The 17,304-nt window shown below is 27.6% G+C and overlaps 1 protein-coding gene across 6 annotated transcripts in view; it reads left to right on the plus strand.

Annotated features, from left to right (window-relative positions):
- The window catches only part of LOC101241576 (centrosomal protein of 131 kDa), a 71,797-nt gene extending 54,781 nt beyond the window's left edge, over positions 1-17,016 (plus strand). For all 6 annotated transcript variants that reach the window (XM_065804243.1, XM_065804244.1, XM_065804246.1 and 3 more), the window contains 6 exons: positions 86-311; positions 531-754; positions 2,531-2,770; positions 9,035-9,163; positions 15,297-15,357; positions 16,813-17,016. In XM_065804243.1, the coding sequence (XP_065660315.1) occupies positions 86-311; positions 531-754; positions 2,531-2,770; positions 9,035-9,163; positions 15,297-15,357; positions 16,813-16,884 (952 nt within the window). In that variant the 3' untranslated portion in view covers positions 16,885-17,016. The remainder of the gene's footprint in view (positions 1-85; positions 312-530; positions 755-2,530; positions 2,771-9,034; positions 9,164-15,296; positions 15,358-16,812) is intronic.
- Positions 17,017-17,304: the final 288 nt, after the last annotated feature.

A 17,304-nucleotide genomic window follows, 5' to 3' on the forward strand; every position in this document is an offset into this window, starting at 1 on the left:
TGTGGTAAAAGGTTTAAGAAGATGAGCAGAAGAGTATTAACAAAAAAAATCTTACTGAGTTTTTTGTTTGTTTTCATCTTATTAGATTTGAACAACAAATTCAAGAAGAAGAAAACTCATTTCAACAACAACGTCGGCGCTTGTATTCTGAAATAGAAGAAGAAAAGCAGCGAGTTAGTGACCTGCTTCAAACAGCAAAAAAAGAATTTGATGAGAGAAGAAATGAATATGAAAACACATCCAAGCAAATGTTGGTATCCTTACAAGAGGATTTAAAAAAGCAGCTGCATGAAATGCAAGAAAACTGTCAAGTAATTATTTAAAATACTTTGATATTAATAAATGAATGATGTATTAACATTATATAACTTATTCAAAAAATAATACCTACTGTAAGAATTATTTGAGTTTGTTCCTTTAGGAAGGCAGATAGTCAGCCTTTAGTGGATTTTTAAATATTTTATATTGAAAAATCAAATAAAGAAGCTTTGCAAAGTTTTTTATTTTTCTAATAATATTTTTGTTTACAGAATGAGATGCGCAATTACAAAGAGCAATTAGAAATTGAAAAACAACAGTGGATTGAAAATTTTATGAAAAAGCAAGAGACTCACCTTCTGTCAAAAGAACGTGAATTAAAAGATAAAGTAAAGGTGGCGAGAGATCAAGAAATTGAGATGGTCATTGATAAGTTAGAAAGAGAAACTGCACAAAGCAGAGAAGATGCTGAGCGTGCCGCTGAAAACAGAATCAAGTGAGACATTAAACCTCTTTTTAATTCATACAAAATAATTTTCTTAAAGTTAATTACTTAAAACAATAAAAACACTTAAAACAATAAATAAGCAATAGCACGCAAAAAAATGACATCAACAAACAATAAACACAAACAAATCATTGCAACAGTATGCATAATTAACAAGCAAACAAGCAACAACAGTTATGTCAACAAACAAGAATGTAAAATTAAGTAATTTTATTTTTGTTGTTTATATATGTGTACGTGTGTGTGTGTGTGTGTGTGTGTGTGTGTGTGTGTGTGTGTGTGTGTGTGTGTGTGTGTGTGTGTGTGTGTGTGTGTGTGTGTGTGTGTGTGTCTATATATATATATATATATATATATATATATATATATATATATATATATATATATATATATATATATATATATATATAAATATATTTATATATATATATATATATATTTATATATATATATATTATATATATATATATATATATATATATATATATATATATATATATATATATATGTATGTATGCATTTATGTATATAAATATATATATATATATGTATGTATATATATATATATATATATATATATATATATATATATATATATATATATACATATATATATATATATATATCAAGCCTTCTCAGGAGGCATGTGTCATTGCATGCCTTATATGACCACGCTTATAATATTTTGTTTTATCAACATGGCCACAGCTCCCTGCATGTTTTAAGTTAGCATATTTTAAAAATGTACTGAATAAACAAATTTAAATTTAAACTAAATTTAAAAAAAACTCTAATAAACTATAATAAATATATTAAACAAAACATAACTGGAAAGAGAAATAAAAACTAAAAAATAAGTACAAAACTAATCTAAAAATATTTTAAATTTTTAAGGAATTTAAAGAATAAAAATGAATGATAAAATGAACAAACCAGAAAAAATAAAAGATTAAAATTAATATATATTTTTATTTTAATTTGTTAAAATAAAAATATAAATAAAGTGTTGTTTGAGGCGCAATATAACAGCCGCGCCTCAAACAACACATTTAGTCAACCACAGTGCTACATCAATGTGATGATGAAAGAAAAATTCTTCAAACTATTAATTAAAAGCTTTTAAATTATTTAAGTTATTACTATTAATTGAGACGCTTCTAAATTAAATTAATTATGTTTGAACTATTAACTGAGATGCTTTTAAATTAAATTATTTAACTTTGAACTATTAATTGAGACGCTTCTAAATTAAATTAATTATGTTTGAACTATTAACTGAGACGCTTCTAAATGTAAAAATATATTGGTTTTGTGCTTCTTTTTTTTTCTAGTTTTTCCTTAATTTTTTTATCATTCGTTAAGTTGGTTTCTCTTTTTAGTTTATGGTTTGTTTATTTTTATTTTGGCTTTTTCAGAGCATTTTTTAAAAACGCAAATTATTATTAAATAATAATTATTATTATTATAATATATTATTAATAATTATTGCAAAAAAACTGTGGCCAAGTTGTCTAATGAAAAATATTGTATGCAGTATACCCCTTGCTCTGGCAACTTCTGTAAGGAAATTTGCTGTATGTAGGTCTTTTTTGGGTGAAAAAAAAAAGAGGTCCTCAATTTCAAAATTTGATTTTGAGTGGCAGCCAAATATGCTCAGCGCTGTTGAAAATGGTCTAGAATAGTCCCTGATATATATATATATATATATATATATATATATATATATCTATATATCTCTGTGTGTAAAAAAAATTTTATTGTTAGACGAATTCGTGATAAATACGTAAATGAGATAAAAGATTATGAGCAATCAGAGCGAGCACTTCAGGATAAATGTAATAATTTGAAAGAACAAATTGAAAAACTTGAAAATGATCTCATTCAGTTGAAAAGCAGTTTAAAGCACAAAGATCAAGAAGTAATTGATGTCAAAAAAATTACTGATCGGTTACAAGAAGAAAGAGGAAAAGTAAGTGACATCATCCGACAGGAATATGCAGACAGGTAATTTATTTTGATTAGCCATTTTAATTTCTTTTATGATGATTGGATTGTTTTAAGTGCATGTTAATGAGAAATGTTTTTTACAACTGGATTAAAAATTAAACAAAAAGCTGTTTTATACTTGACTAAATTTTAAAGCCATTAAATTCTTTGCTGAAGTGCATTAAATTTTATCATTCTTTTAAAAACCACTAATAAACTATTTTAATTTATAAAAATTATAAAAAATATATAATTGTATATTTTTTATAATTTTTATAAAAAATTTTATAAATTTTTATAAATATGTTGTTTTTTATAATTTTCATAAATTTTTTTATATTTATTTTTATTCCTTTAATTATTATTTTAACCTGTGACAAAGTGTACAACAACAACTTAATTATTTAAGAAGTTAATGAATGTAAATACATTTACTAATTTTTTGGTCTTATTCAGCATAGTGTATATACACTTTACACAACAGAGTATACATACATTATTTTAACCTATGCATAGTAGAGTGTGCATACAATGGCTGAGAATTGTAGTTTAAACAGGCACTCTGTCAACTAAAAGAAATCTTTTTCAATTTTTTAATTTTATTTTCGTCTTGCTTTTTTGCATAAACCACTTTTAACTTGAATTTCACAACTTCTTTATCAAAATGTATATCAATATCTTTTGCTCCCAGTCTCTTAATTTTTTTAATTAAAGATTCACAACGAATTCAATACTTATTACAAAAAAAAAAATTCCATCAAAATAAAAATATATCCAAGAAAAGAAACAGGTTACCATAACACATTTAACATATTTTACTGAATCTCTAAATGGTATTAGGCTGATAATTTATAGAAATTCAGTTTAGTTTGTATTTTCAAAGAAAAAAAAGTCTAACCTATGTTGCATCATTAGTAAATTTATTAAACCCATGTGTGGGGTTGAGTTTAAATACGTATTTGTATTTGGTAATAATAGGCTAAATTGGCATATTTGTATTGGTATTTAATTAGTAAATTTCTTAAATAATTGTATTTGTTTTTGTGGGCTTCTATCATGTTTGAGGCATAAGTATGATTTTAGTAAATTTCAAGGCTATTGATTGGATTTATTTAAAAAAGCTGAGTTCACCCTTGTAACCCTCCCTGTAACTCTGAAGGTTGACTAAGAAGGTTAAAAATCTGAAGGTTGACCTCAAATAACTTTCATTTAAACTTATCAATTAATATTCAAAAGTTTAAAATTTTTGTAAAATTTTGTAATGTAAAATGTCTGCATATTGCAACCAAGTTTAAATTTTAGGAAAATTTTAAGGTTGTGATTACATTGCTTTAACTTACACAAATTCGATTTTTCATTGATCAAATTAAATTATTGAAAAACTAAATTATTAAAATAATAAATAATTTTAAGAAAAATTATATAAATAATTCAAATAATTATGGTATTAATAATTACATTTGTTAATGATACATGGTAAAAACTAAAGGCAGCCCTTTTTGGGCTGATATCCTAGTAACCAATACAATAATATAATAAAATATTAAATATGGTAGCATTTTTTATCTTATAAATAAGACAATTGACTAATTGCTTCAGCCAAACACATGAAAACTATTTATTTCTGGTTGAATATGACCTTAAAAACATGTGTTAATCAGTTCATCACTTAATGATGTTCTAAGTTTAGTAATGAATAAGCCACACTAAAGCATCTTTCAGCCTCCACAGATAAAGACGTCAATAAAGAGAGACTTGATTTTAACTCTTCAAATCCTTTTGGTCAATCATTAGACGCTTTATAAAATTCAAGTTCTGTTTTAATAAACAATAAGATATTTTTTGTTAATGTTGTATTTTTAGTTAATAAACAACTGTGTCAGGAAAATATTCATCAATTATGCTTTTTTTTGGCAACAATTCTTTAGATTCTTGAGCAGCACTCTTATTATCTAAATCAATTAATTAAATGATTCAAATTATTTTGAATCAATTGATTAATTTCATTTGAGATTAAGATCTATCTTCTGAAAGATGTCTTTTGTATAGATCTTTTGCTTTCTTTGGAAGATCCTTCTCTTTTGAATAATTAAGAATTGAGTTTTCAGTAACTTTATCATAACAGTTTGAATTGTTCTATCTAAAAAGTCTTCAAATACTCTAGAAGTGTTGTTGGTAGAAATCTAGATATAGATCTCTACCAACAACACTTCTGTCTTCCTTTAGTTTTGAAACTGTAAATTCAAAATTCTTTTCACTTGTCAAGATGTCAACATCTCTTTTACAAAGACCAGTAGCTCCAACCTCAATTATTTTTAAACAATCAACTAAGTTCCTTATGAGATCAACTTCTTATTTAGTGAGTATTAATTTAGTGACACATAGATCATTAAGAATGGTATCTAAAACATTTTTTTATCTTTACATATCTTAAGAGCATTTTGATCAAAGAGTTTTACCTTGGCTTTGTGTCAAGAATTATTAGTTTTTGTTTCTCAAACAATGTTGTTGAAGAATATCATTTTTGGTCTCCTGAGTAATTTTTCACAAATATTATTTGCTGATTCAATCACATCATTGTTTTCCAACTCTTCCTGCCATTTCCCACTTTGTCGTTAGTCTCCAATTGTTTGAAATGTTTCTTTTTGTAAATGACATCAACAACAGCAAAATAATTACCATTAGAGTGACAAAGTTGATAAACAATTTTCAAAAGTTTTACTAATTTCTTCATCAAACTGGCACTATCACTAAATAATTCTGTGCCATTCATGGCACCATCACTCAATAATCCAAGAATGTATTGATCAAGATTCAAATTGAAATCAAATTTAAAATTGAAATTAAGTTTTTTTACAATCATTTCAAATGCTTTTTCTGATGGCAAAGAACCAATAATTCTTAACATGCCCTAAAGTTTTTTTAAAAAAGCATCTTTAAAAACATATACCAATTTTTCTATCCTTTCATCTCAAGATAATTTGTCCATTTATTTCAAGATAATTTGTTCATTCATCTAAAGATAATTTGTCCATTCATCTAAAGATAATGAAAAACAAAAGTATTTTTTTATTCAACTTTTCAAAGTCATCAGCTAAATTGGGCTTTTTTGAAATATTTCAAAAGGGTTTCTTTTTGTTTCTGTTTTTTTTTTCTGTTTTTTTTTTTTTTTTTTTTTTTTTTTTTTTTTTTGTTAGTTCACCTCCCCAAGGCCCAGAAGGCCACTACAGACGAGGAGGTTACTTAATTGTGGTTATAACCCTCTCTCAACTCTATAACTCCGAAACACGAACCTTGACGAACAAGGCCGCTGCGCGGAGAAACAAGTTGAGCGCGGTACTACCAGGGACGTGATGGGAATCGAATTCCGAACCTCTCGCTTATAAAGCGAGCGCTTTACCACTACACCACTACCGCATTTTACTTGGAATATTTATGAAACTGAATGATGAAAAATACTGAACATGATCTACTGAACAAATTTGGCAAGAACAACATCAGGTGAATCAATCTTGGTTCTAAGACGAGTTCTAATTGAAATCTACTCTTTTTGTCTACTAATTTTTATTTCTTTAACTCCAAAGGTTTTTAAATTTTAGTATTTTCACCTTTTTTAAAATGGTATTTCATCTGTCTTGTGGCTGCTAGTTAAAATGTTCCAGAGTAATATTTACACTTGAAAATTGGACCAATTAAAACATGTTTCAAAACTTCAAAATGCTTTTTAGTTGGTACAATCCACTGATTTTCCATTTTCAAAAACTTATGTAACTTTATTATTTCTTCTTAACAAAATTAAAAGTAAAATTATTAATTTGTTTACTTTAAGAAAAAAATTTGTTGGCAAGCAACAAGAAAAAAATTTGTTGGCAAGCAACAAGAATAAAATTTGTTGGCAAGCAACAAGAATAAAATTTGTTGGCAAGCAACAAGAATAAAATTTGTTGGCAAGCAACAAGAATAAAATTTGTTGGCAAGCAACAAGAAAAAAATTTGTTGGCTGAACAAGCAAGAATAAAATTTGTTGGCAAGCAACAAGAATAAAAGGGGCGACTGAATAAGTGCGAATTTCATAACTGCGAATCTGCATAATTGCGACTGGCATAAGTGCGAACTGGCACAAGCGCGAACTGGCATAAGTGCGAATCACTTGCAAAAACTGGCATAAGTGCGAACTAGCACAAGCGCGAACTGGCATAAGTGCGCCAAAAGAATTTGCAAACATTGGCATAAGTGCGAACTGGCATAAGTGCGAACTGGCATAAGTGCGAAACAATTGCAAAAACTGGCATAAGTGCGAACTGGCACAAGCGCGAACTGGCATAAGTGCGCCGAAAGAATTTGCAAACATTGGCATAAGTGCGAACTGGCATAAGTGCAAACTGGCATAAGTGCAAAACAATTGCAAAAACTGGCATAAGTGCGAACTAGCACAAGCGCGAATTAGCATAAGTGCGCCGAAAGAATTTGCAAACATTGGCATAAGTGCAAATTGGCATAAGTAGCGAATTGGCAAGTTCGCACTTAGGCCAATTCGCACTTATGCCAGTTCGCACTTATGCCAGTTCGCACTTATGCCAATGTTTGCAAATTCTTTCAGCGCACTTATGCCAGTTCGCGCTAATGCCAGTTTTTGCAATTGATTCGCACATATGCCAGTTCACACTTATGCCAGTTCGCACTTATGCCAATGTTTGCAAATTCTTTCGGCGCACTTATACCAGTTCGCGCTTGTGCCAGTTCGCACTTATGCCAGTCTTTGCAACTGCTTCACACTTATGCAGATTCGCAGTTATGAAATTCGCACTTATTCAGCCTCCTCGAATAAAATTTGTTGGCTGAACAAGCAAGAATAAAATGTAAACAAAAAGTTTTAAATCAAATGAAAAAAAAAACAGAAAAAATTTATGTTTCCCTTATTTTTTTTAAAACTGGGCACAAAAATTGTTATTATTATTATTATTGTTATTATTTGAATTAGTTAAATAACCAGAAAATTTTTTAAGCAATTTAAAATTAAAAAAAAATATTTGGTTATTTATATAACTATTTATTTGACAACAGCTCTCATTAAAGTAAAAATTTTAATGTAAAAATAGTTTTTATTAAATTCCTGGAAAAACTTCTTTATTTATTGTTTAACTACATGAAAATGAGTACGAGCTACTTTAAACCTTTTTGTGTTTAAACCGTCCATTATCTTAACCAATCATTATCTTTTATTTAGCTCCAATGATATATTTTATATACTAGATGTCTAACATCGATCCAAAAAGTGAAGTCACTTTTTTCCTAATTAGTATATATATATATATATATATATATATATATATATATATATATATATATATATATATATATATATATATATATTATATATATATACTAATTAGGAAAAAAGTGATATATATATATATATATATATATATATATATATATATATATATATATATATGTATATATATATATATATATGTATATATATATATATATATATATATATATATACTAGATGTCATAATAACTTTGCGGTAAAAATTAATTATTTATGAAAACTGGCAACAACTAAAAATAGTTGTTATTATTTTAATTACATAAAATAATAAATTTCAATAAACAATTCAAAAAACAATTTTCAATATTACAAAATTACAATATTTACAAAAATGAAAAAAATTAAACAAAATAATTACAAGAAAGAAGTCAGCGATATTTTGTGAGGACGTAAAGATCAACATAATCATTTATTTTATTATTTCTTAATAAAAGTCAGAATTTCCAACATAATGACTGCAACTTGCTGCATCCAGTCAATTGATATCAATCCAGTCAATTGATAAATATACTTAAATGCAAGTTAAGTGTCCATTGTTGAGTATTCAATAAAAAGATATTATTAGGAATATATAATAATAATTAAGAAGAATAAATATTCAGATTTTACAACCTTTAAACTTTCTTTTTATTGAAAATATGTGTAAATACTTTTTTTTCCTGAGTATTTATTCATTAATATTTCTTTTATTATTTTATTTTATTATATTTATAGTATTTATTATTTCCATTCATTTTGTAGTTTTTATTTCTTTTGATTTATAGTATTTATTATTTCCATTCATTTTGTAGTTTTTATTTCTTTTGATTAAAGTTTTAAAGTTTACAAATGAAACTTTATTTAGTTTTCAAAAAATAATAGAAAATCATCTTAGTTAAAAAAGTAGTCATGGTAACTTAAATGTAGTCATTGTAATGTAAAAGCAGTAAATAAAGTTTTTAAAACAGATTGGTGGCTACTGAAGAAGAATCTAACCGCTTGAGAAAAGAACTAAGTGAAGAGAAAGCTCGTCGTCGTTTTGAAGTAGAAAGAATAACAAAAGAAAAAGAAAAAGAAATGGATGAACTACATGATCGGTAGCTTTTTTGTTTGATTGTTTTTGCAACCTCTTCCATTAGTTATGGTATTAATTGATGTAAACGCAGATTCCATTGATTTTTTTTATTGAATGGTTTGTTCTGGTGTGTTTATATTGGTATGTTTATTTTGGTGTGTTTCGATTGGTTGGTTTGTTTTGGTGTGTTTTTTTTTTTACTGTAATGTTTACTGTTTGTAATTTTAATTTAATAATATACATATATATATATATATATATATATATATATATATATATATATATATATATATATATATGTGTATATATATGTATATATATATATATATATATATATATATATATATATATATATATATATATATATATATTATCTGTGCTGAAATGTATTTTGTCTGAATATGTGTGTTATATATGTATTTTGTCTCTACTGTAATGTTATATATGTATTTTGTCTAAGGTTATATATGTGTTTTGTACATATATAATGTTATATATGTATTGATGGTGTCTCGATAAAAATATTCATCTTGGGCAGATGTTAAACGCATCCAGAAAAAAGATCTTCTTAACTCAATGCATGGGTTTTGGTTGTGTCTCTGTTTTTATGACTAGGCAACTCATTCTATTACCTCCTAATGAGGGTACAGCTCTAAAACTCAGTTTTGTGGTTCTGAGGCCAGTTGGTAGTCAGGTTTCCTGAACTCTGTGGTAGCTCTCAGAGAGGCTGATTCCATCAACAGCTGAAAAATATAAAAGTATTAATAGTGCCATGTTGCGTATGGATGGTGTCTCTGTTTGTACTTTTGGTGTGCATTGCCAAGGCCACATTTGGAGCCCTTTGTTACGGCTTAGGGTTTATTAATAGTAATGAGGCAATTGCTTGGGCTATTAAACGGTGTACTGAATACTATCTATGCTTTGAGTCAAGTTCTTTACCATATTTAAAAATGAATAAAATCACCAAGTTCTCTAAACCTATCATTCACTAATATTCGTAGTCTTTGAAGTAACTTTTCTTCTGTTGAGTCCTATCTCTTGCAAAGGTCACCAGACCTACTTGCTCTTTGTGAGACTAATTTGAGTTCAACTGTCTCATCTTGTGATCTTAGTTTTGATGGTTATCTTCCTTTAATTCGAAAGATTTCAATAGTCCCATGCTTGGCCTGGGTATTTACATTCGTAAGAATTCACCTATTTGTCATGAAACTAGTTTTGAATCCACAGACTATTCTTCTATGTACTTTTGTTTAGCACCACTTCACTCTATCGCCTTTCACTTTGTTCTATATAGCTTTCCTTCATCTCAAGACTGCACTCTTTTCGATGTTAATTCTGATCAAATTGACCAAGCCCTCTCTCTTTATACATCAGCTAATATTGTTGTTGTTGGCAACTTTAATGCTCATCACACTGAATGGCTTGGCTCTAGTTTATGTCTACTTATGTCTTGTTTCTGATCCTAGTCAGTGCTCATTTTTCCACATTCACCCTTAGGTGCTTCTGATCACATGATAAGGATTTGATGAGGATTTTCCTCAAATATCATTTATTTTTTTAAACATGTGCCTGCATTTCAGCATGTTTTTTCTTCCAGTCAACACAGATATCAATAAAATGGATATTAATATAATATCCCAATACTTTAAAAACTCGCACAGGTCTTTGAAATTCTGGAAGATGTAGACATAAAGTTGCATTGAATTAGAAAAAAAAATTTAAGCTTTTTAAAATTTTTTCAAATAGTATTTATAGTTTTATAAAGGAATTGTTAGTGGCAACAATTCACAATTACGGTTGTTAGTAGCAACATGTTAGTGTTAAATTGTTTATATGGTAATTATTTGCTAACTTTAAACCTGGCACAATTTTTTGAAAAATTATAAAATATTTATCTATTAACTTTTTTGGGTAAATTGTTTTTTGCTTAGTCAGCATTTTACTTAGTTACTTTTGTATTGATTGAAAAAAACTTTTACTGTTTTTTTGTCTTTTTCTGTCATTTACATAATTCATTTCTTTTTAACCTGGAGTGGTACTTTAATCAAGAGCTCTGTGACTTGCTGTTCTCTACTAGGAATTCAAAAATGATCAAAAAAATATAAGGACTTTTTGCATCCTTTTCAATTTTCTCTATTGAGTTTTCATAAATAGAGCTCCAATACTTCAGTGTCTTTAAAAATATTATCAAACAGATCTGTATTAAAACAAATAAAGGGGATATCGTCGGGTTTGCTTTTACACAGATCAGTTTTGATAATCTTTAAATAGTTAAAAGACAATAAAATTTACTTTTTAAAATTACTCAAATTGTTTGAAAATAATACCTCAACTGGAATCCACATATCACTGCAAAATATCATGGTGTTTTTCATAAATATAAAAATGAAAAACTGTATGAATATTCTCTTTATTTTTTTTTAAACACCTTCATTTTCAACAATGCTGCAAGAAACTGCTATTTGAGTTGGAATACACTGGAGGAGAAAAGATGAAAGTTGAATGACGAATAACATGAGAATGACTTTAAGTAGATGGCACAAGAGTTATAGTATTTATAGAAAAGAGGAAGAGAAGCAACACTAGGAAAATGTGACAATGTGTCAAGGTTGGTTGCAAGAGCAGGTCCAACTATGTTTATAATGCATTTTTGCACCTTGTCTAAAAGAGAAAGGGCATCGTTTGAAGATCTGCTCTAGATATGGCAACAGTATTCCGTACAAAGAAGGTTTTGATATTTATAGAGATAAAGAATATAATCCAGAATACATAAGTGGCGAGCACAATAAAAAGATGCAACCATAGCAGATGCTAATTTTGCAATCGGTTTGATATATGGTTTCCAAGAAAGATCGGAAGTAAGAGTTAATCCAAGAAGACGGAAGGTAGATGACTCACTGAGTCCATTACTATTTATAAATATAGGAAGATCTAGAATGTTGCAATAACGATTAGCTGAAAAAAATTAAGTTTTATTTAAGAGTTAAAGTTCATCAGCCACTGAGAGCTCCATGCTGTAGCAGAAGTGAGATCCAAGCAATCAGAGAGTGTTATCCACTGAGAGCAGAAGTGAGATCCTTTTCAAGCCGAAATGCTTGAAAAGGATTTCACTTCTGCTACAAAAGAATTCTGCTACAGCATGAGGCTCTCAGTGGCTGGTGAACAGCAAAAAATAAGATCAAAATCCATATTGACATTAGAAAGTTATTAGATTCAAGATGAGAGATTAAGTGTTTAGACTCAAAAACCTATTTATTCAATGAAAAAGCATTTTCCTCAATTAACACTGGGTTTGGGTTGGGAACAACTTTATTTATATGTTTATTGTTAAACGTATTAATAATGTTGTTTAGAATCACGCCCTGATTGAAGCAAATCACTTCTTTTCTTGTTTTCCTTAGGCACCGCTAGACTTTTTCTTAGCCTTCCATGATGATGTGTCAGATTTTGCTTAGAAATTGAAGAGAGATTAAAGAATTGTGTAAAACCTATATTATGATAGTAAACCTTGATTATGATAGTAAGAAGACTATTAGGATGGTAGTTAGACGAGTCAGATCGTTTTCCAGATTTTTTGAAAATAGGGATAACAGATGCTGCTTTCAAGCAGGCTGAAAACAAGATTCTGAAAAGCACTTGTTAAGTAGTTTTGAAAGTATAGACAACAACTCCGGAGAACACTTATGCAAGACTATAACGGTTATGTTGTCCGCACTACAAGCTGTAGAAGAGTCTAAGCAGGAAATCACTTTAGATACAGAAGCTGGAGTAATACAAATGTCAAGCAATAGATCAACCTGTTTGTCGGCTATATCAGTTAAAATGCAACAGGTGGAATCAAGAGATGATATTGATGAAAAGTTCTTAGAAAACAATTTAGCTTTATGTTTAGGTGAGGTAACAAAATCTGAACCATGCAAGAGAAGAGGAATAACAGATTTGCCCTTATTATACACTGAATATTATTAGACACTGTTAAAGATTCTCCAGAAGTCTCTAGAGTCTAATTTTTGAGATAAAATAGGAGATTTTAAGATCTGAGAATAGCTGTTTTGGCATTAGACAAAATCTTTTTACAATTGTTTCTAGCAATAGTAAACAGGTGTCTGTTTTCTGGATAGTTGTTTTGCTGATAGATATGAAAGTAATGGTTACGATTAAAAATTGCAGCAGTATAATGAGAGGAAACCATGGAGAAGAGTGAGGCTTGACTTGGAATGGTTGATAGGGAATAAAGGATTACATGCTAGCCTGAATCCAAGAAGTTACATAAAATGCATATTTGTCAGCAGGAAGACAAAAGATTTCTACCCAAGGGCCATCATGAAATAAAGACATGGAAAGAGTCCCAGCCAGCTTTAGTTGGCTGGTAGTTGTAATAGGTACAATGATAAGGGGATTCTGACGATAAAGAAGAATGAGATAATAGTTTTAGAGAGATCAAATCGTGATCAGAAGCACCTAAGGGTAAATGTGCAGAAACTGAGCTCTTACTAGGATTAGAAACATGACATAAGTTGAGTAGAAAATGATTCGGATTGTCTGGATAGCGAGTTGAAAAGTTGGCTACTTGAGTTATATATTGAGAAAGGCAAAATTTGTTGGCCATAACGCCTGCAGAGTCACTGATACTAAAACCAAACCATTCAGTGTGATGAGCATTAAAGTCACCAACAACAACAATATTGGCTGAAATATAAACATCAAAAAGAGTGCGGTCTTGAAGAAATAACATTAAAAAGAATGCAGTCTTGAGATGAAGGAGAGCAATATAGAACAAAGAGAAAGGCGGTAGAGTGAAGTGGTGCTAAACGAAAGCACATTAAAGAAGTCTATAGATTGAAGTTGTCTTATGTAAAAATATTTGTAACAAAAAGTGAAACTATTGTTTGGAATGATTAATTAAAAAGTAATATATAATTTTAAAGTATAATGTTTTCTCATAAGATAATTATAAAATTATTACATAGAATTGTTATATAAAATTTTTATATATAAACAGTTCTTAATTTTTAATTATAAAGACATTTAAAATTTTTTATACAAGATCTTGATATATAAATATAGATTGGTATAACTGGGAACAGTTAAAACATGATGTTGTATTGATAAAGTTTTACGTTAAACAATTTTCAATTTTAAATATTGTTAATTTAATTATTAAATTTAAATATTGTTAATTTAAATATTGTTAATTTAAACATTAAATATTACGTTAAACAAATTTCAATTTTAAAAAATGGGTGTTATAGAAGTTGTGAAGCTAGATTTTACATTTTTTTCAGAATAATTATCAATCATAAAATTCTCAAAATTAATTAATATTATATTTAGTATTATAATATATATTAATTAATGATAATTATTCTAGTTTCTGTTTCTTTTTGTTGCGAAGCTTGAAATTTGATGATTAGAAATTTGAAATTTGAAATTAGAAATTAGAAATTTGATGATTAGAAATTTGAAATTTGAAATTAGAAATTAGAAATTTGATGATTAGAAATCAGAAATTTGATGATTAGAAATTAGAAATTTGATAATTTGAAATTAGAAATTTGATAATTTGAAATTAGAATTTTGATAATTTGAAATTAGAAATTTGATAATTAGAAAATTAAATTTTGATAGTTTTCTCATTGTTGTTATGAAGCTAGATAGCTTTTCTAATAGATTTCTCTTTGTATCCATGGCGAATTGGGGTAATATTGCTGCATATTTTGTCTCATTGTGAAATTCGGTTCTTTTCTTAGGTAAACTAAACATCGGATTTTTATTCTTTTTACATTTAGTATCTTTCTGTTAAAATTTTGTCTTTTTCAGTTTATATTTTATACCTTTCCATTTATATTTTGTATATTTATATTTATATTGTGTATCATTCTATTTAAATTTTGAACATTTTTAACTATATTTCATTTTTCCTTTTTGATTTATATTAATTACGACATTTTGAAAATAAAATTATTTCAAAAATTTTAATAATATAAAAGATAAAATATAAGTAAAATATTGCAACATCCTTTTGTTAGAGTATAAACATTGATGTTATTAACATTTATTAACCTATCGTTGTTATGACAACAATATTATTGACACTTTAGTTATGATAAATTACTTTAGAAAAAAATTGAAAATTTGTTAATGAATTTGTTTAGTGTAAAAAAGGCTATATCGAAGAAAGAAGAAACTGCGAATTTGCTTATTCAGCAAAAAATAGTGAGTTTAATACCCCGTTCATACTGACGATAAAACACGTTTTATCTTAAAAGCGTATTAAATTGTTATTGCAAAAAGCTGTATAAAACAACAATAAAACAATACTGCAAGGTTGCTTTGTCAATATAAAAAGCATGTGTTAATATAAAACAACCTCGCCATGTTGTTTTATTACTGTTTTGCAGAGTTTATAACATTATAAACACAAAACACATTTAAAATAAAACGTGTTTTATCTCCAATGTGAACGGGGTATAAGTTATGCTATTTTTATCTATATCATCTCTAAATTTCTGTAAGCCTCTCCATCTCTTAATCTTGATAAATTTCTTATTTCTATTAGAATAAATTAGATTAAAGAATACTTGCCTATGTTATTGATATAATTACAAACAATTACAAATAATTCCCGATAACTCCAATCTCCATGGAAAATGGTTCAATTTAACGAATGTTCGACTAAAGCGAATTCCTTTTTATTTTTATAATTTCAATTCACCTCCCCAAGGCCATAAAGGCTACTAGAGTCGAGGAAGCTACTTTTAGTTGTGGTTACAATCTTCTCTCAACTCTATAACTTCGAAACACAAACCTTGACGAACAAGGCCGCTGCGCGGAGAAACAAGTTGGGCGGGGTACTACCAGGGACATGGTGGGGATTGAACTCAGAACTTTTCGCTTATGAGGCGAACGCTCTGCCACTTCACCATTACCGCAAATACCATTAAGTCGAACTTTGGCTGATATAAGATATTAGTTCGAGTTAAGGCGATTTTCCTTTATTCAATACTAAAGTATTTACATTTTATTTACACCGTTATACAAATGTTTTAATGAAAGAAGTTACATAGTGTATTTTAAAAAGTTTAGTGACACAATGACTTTTTTATCATTTGGTAATAAATTGCGTCTTAAAGGTATTTTTTAATTAGAAATACATTAACCAATAAAATAATTGCTTTTTTTAACGGTTTTATTATGATTTACCTTTTAACAGTTTTATAATAGCATTATTTTACATCTGATAACGATCTATTCTATTCAGATATAAATACAACGAAAAAATAAAGAAATTATTAGGCTACAGTTATTTATGTTTTATATGGAATGACTTCTTTTTTTCAAAAAAAATTTAAATATCAATATATTTAACTCCCATACAAAAAGTTCAAGTTATCCGAAAAAGTTTGCTGAAAGGGGACGAAAAAATTGTTCGACTTAACGAAGTTCTAGTTATCCGAGGTTCGAACGGAGAATTTTAAAAGTAATCGATTAGGCGATTTCAAGGGACCAATTAAAATAGTTTGAGATAATAAAAGTTCGAGTTAATCGATCTTCAACTTACTGGAAATTAACTGTATATTAATAATATAATTATTGATACAACTAGTAAGTAGTTATAATTACCTCTTATTAAATATAAAATTTTTTATTATTAATCTCTCCTTTTCTTAGGCTGCAGAAAAACGAGCTGAACATCTCGAACAATTGCTTACAGAGCAGCGCAAAAAAATTCTTGCCAAGTGAATAAATTTTTAAAAGTGGAAAATTTGATCGGAAAAGAATTTTAGTATATATATAAGTATATATGAGTTTTTATTGCTGTTTTTTATTTATTTCAAAACAGTTTTTATATGTAATATATAACATTGACCTCTATTTACTTATTTTTCAAAAAATATTGTGTTTAAGTTACATATAATTAAATTTAAAAAAACCGAAATTATCAAAAATCCATCCTATATAGCTATTTTATATGAAATATATGTGATGTAGGATAAATTATTTAATATATCAGTTATATTCTTAGAATAAACAACACATTTACATACCATGTTTTTTGATAAACATTTTTCACTCATTGGCTAATTTTTTATTTGTTTGCTCACAATTACAATTTTCTGTATTTATTTCCTTTAAAATTTCTTTTTTGTTTAACAAACTATT

Source organism: Hydra vulgaris, chromosome 08 (assembly GCF_038396675.1).
Source record: "Hydra vulgaris chromosome 08, alternate assembly HydraT2T_AEP".
NCBI lineage: Eukaryota > Metazoa > Cnidaria > Hydrozoa > Anthoathecata > Hydridae > Hydra > Hydra vulgaris.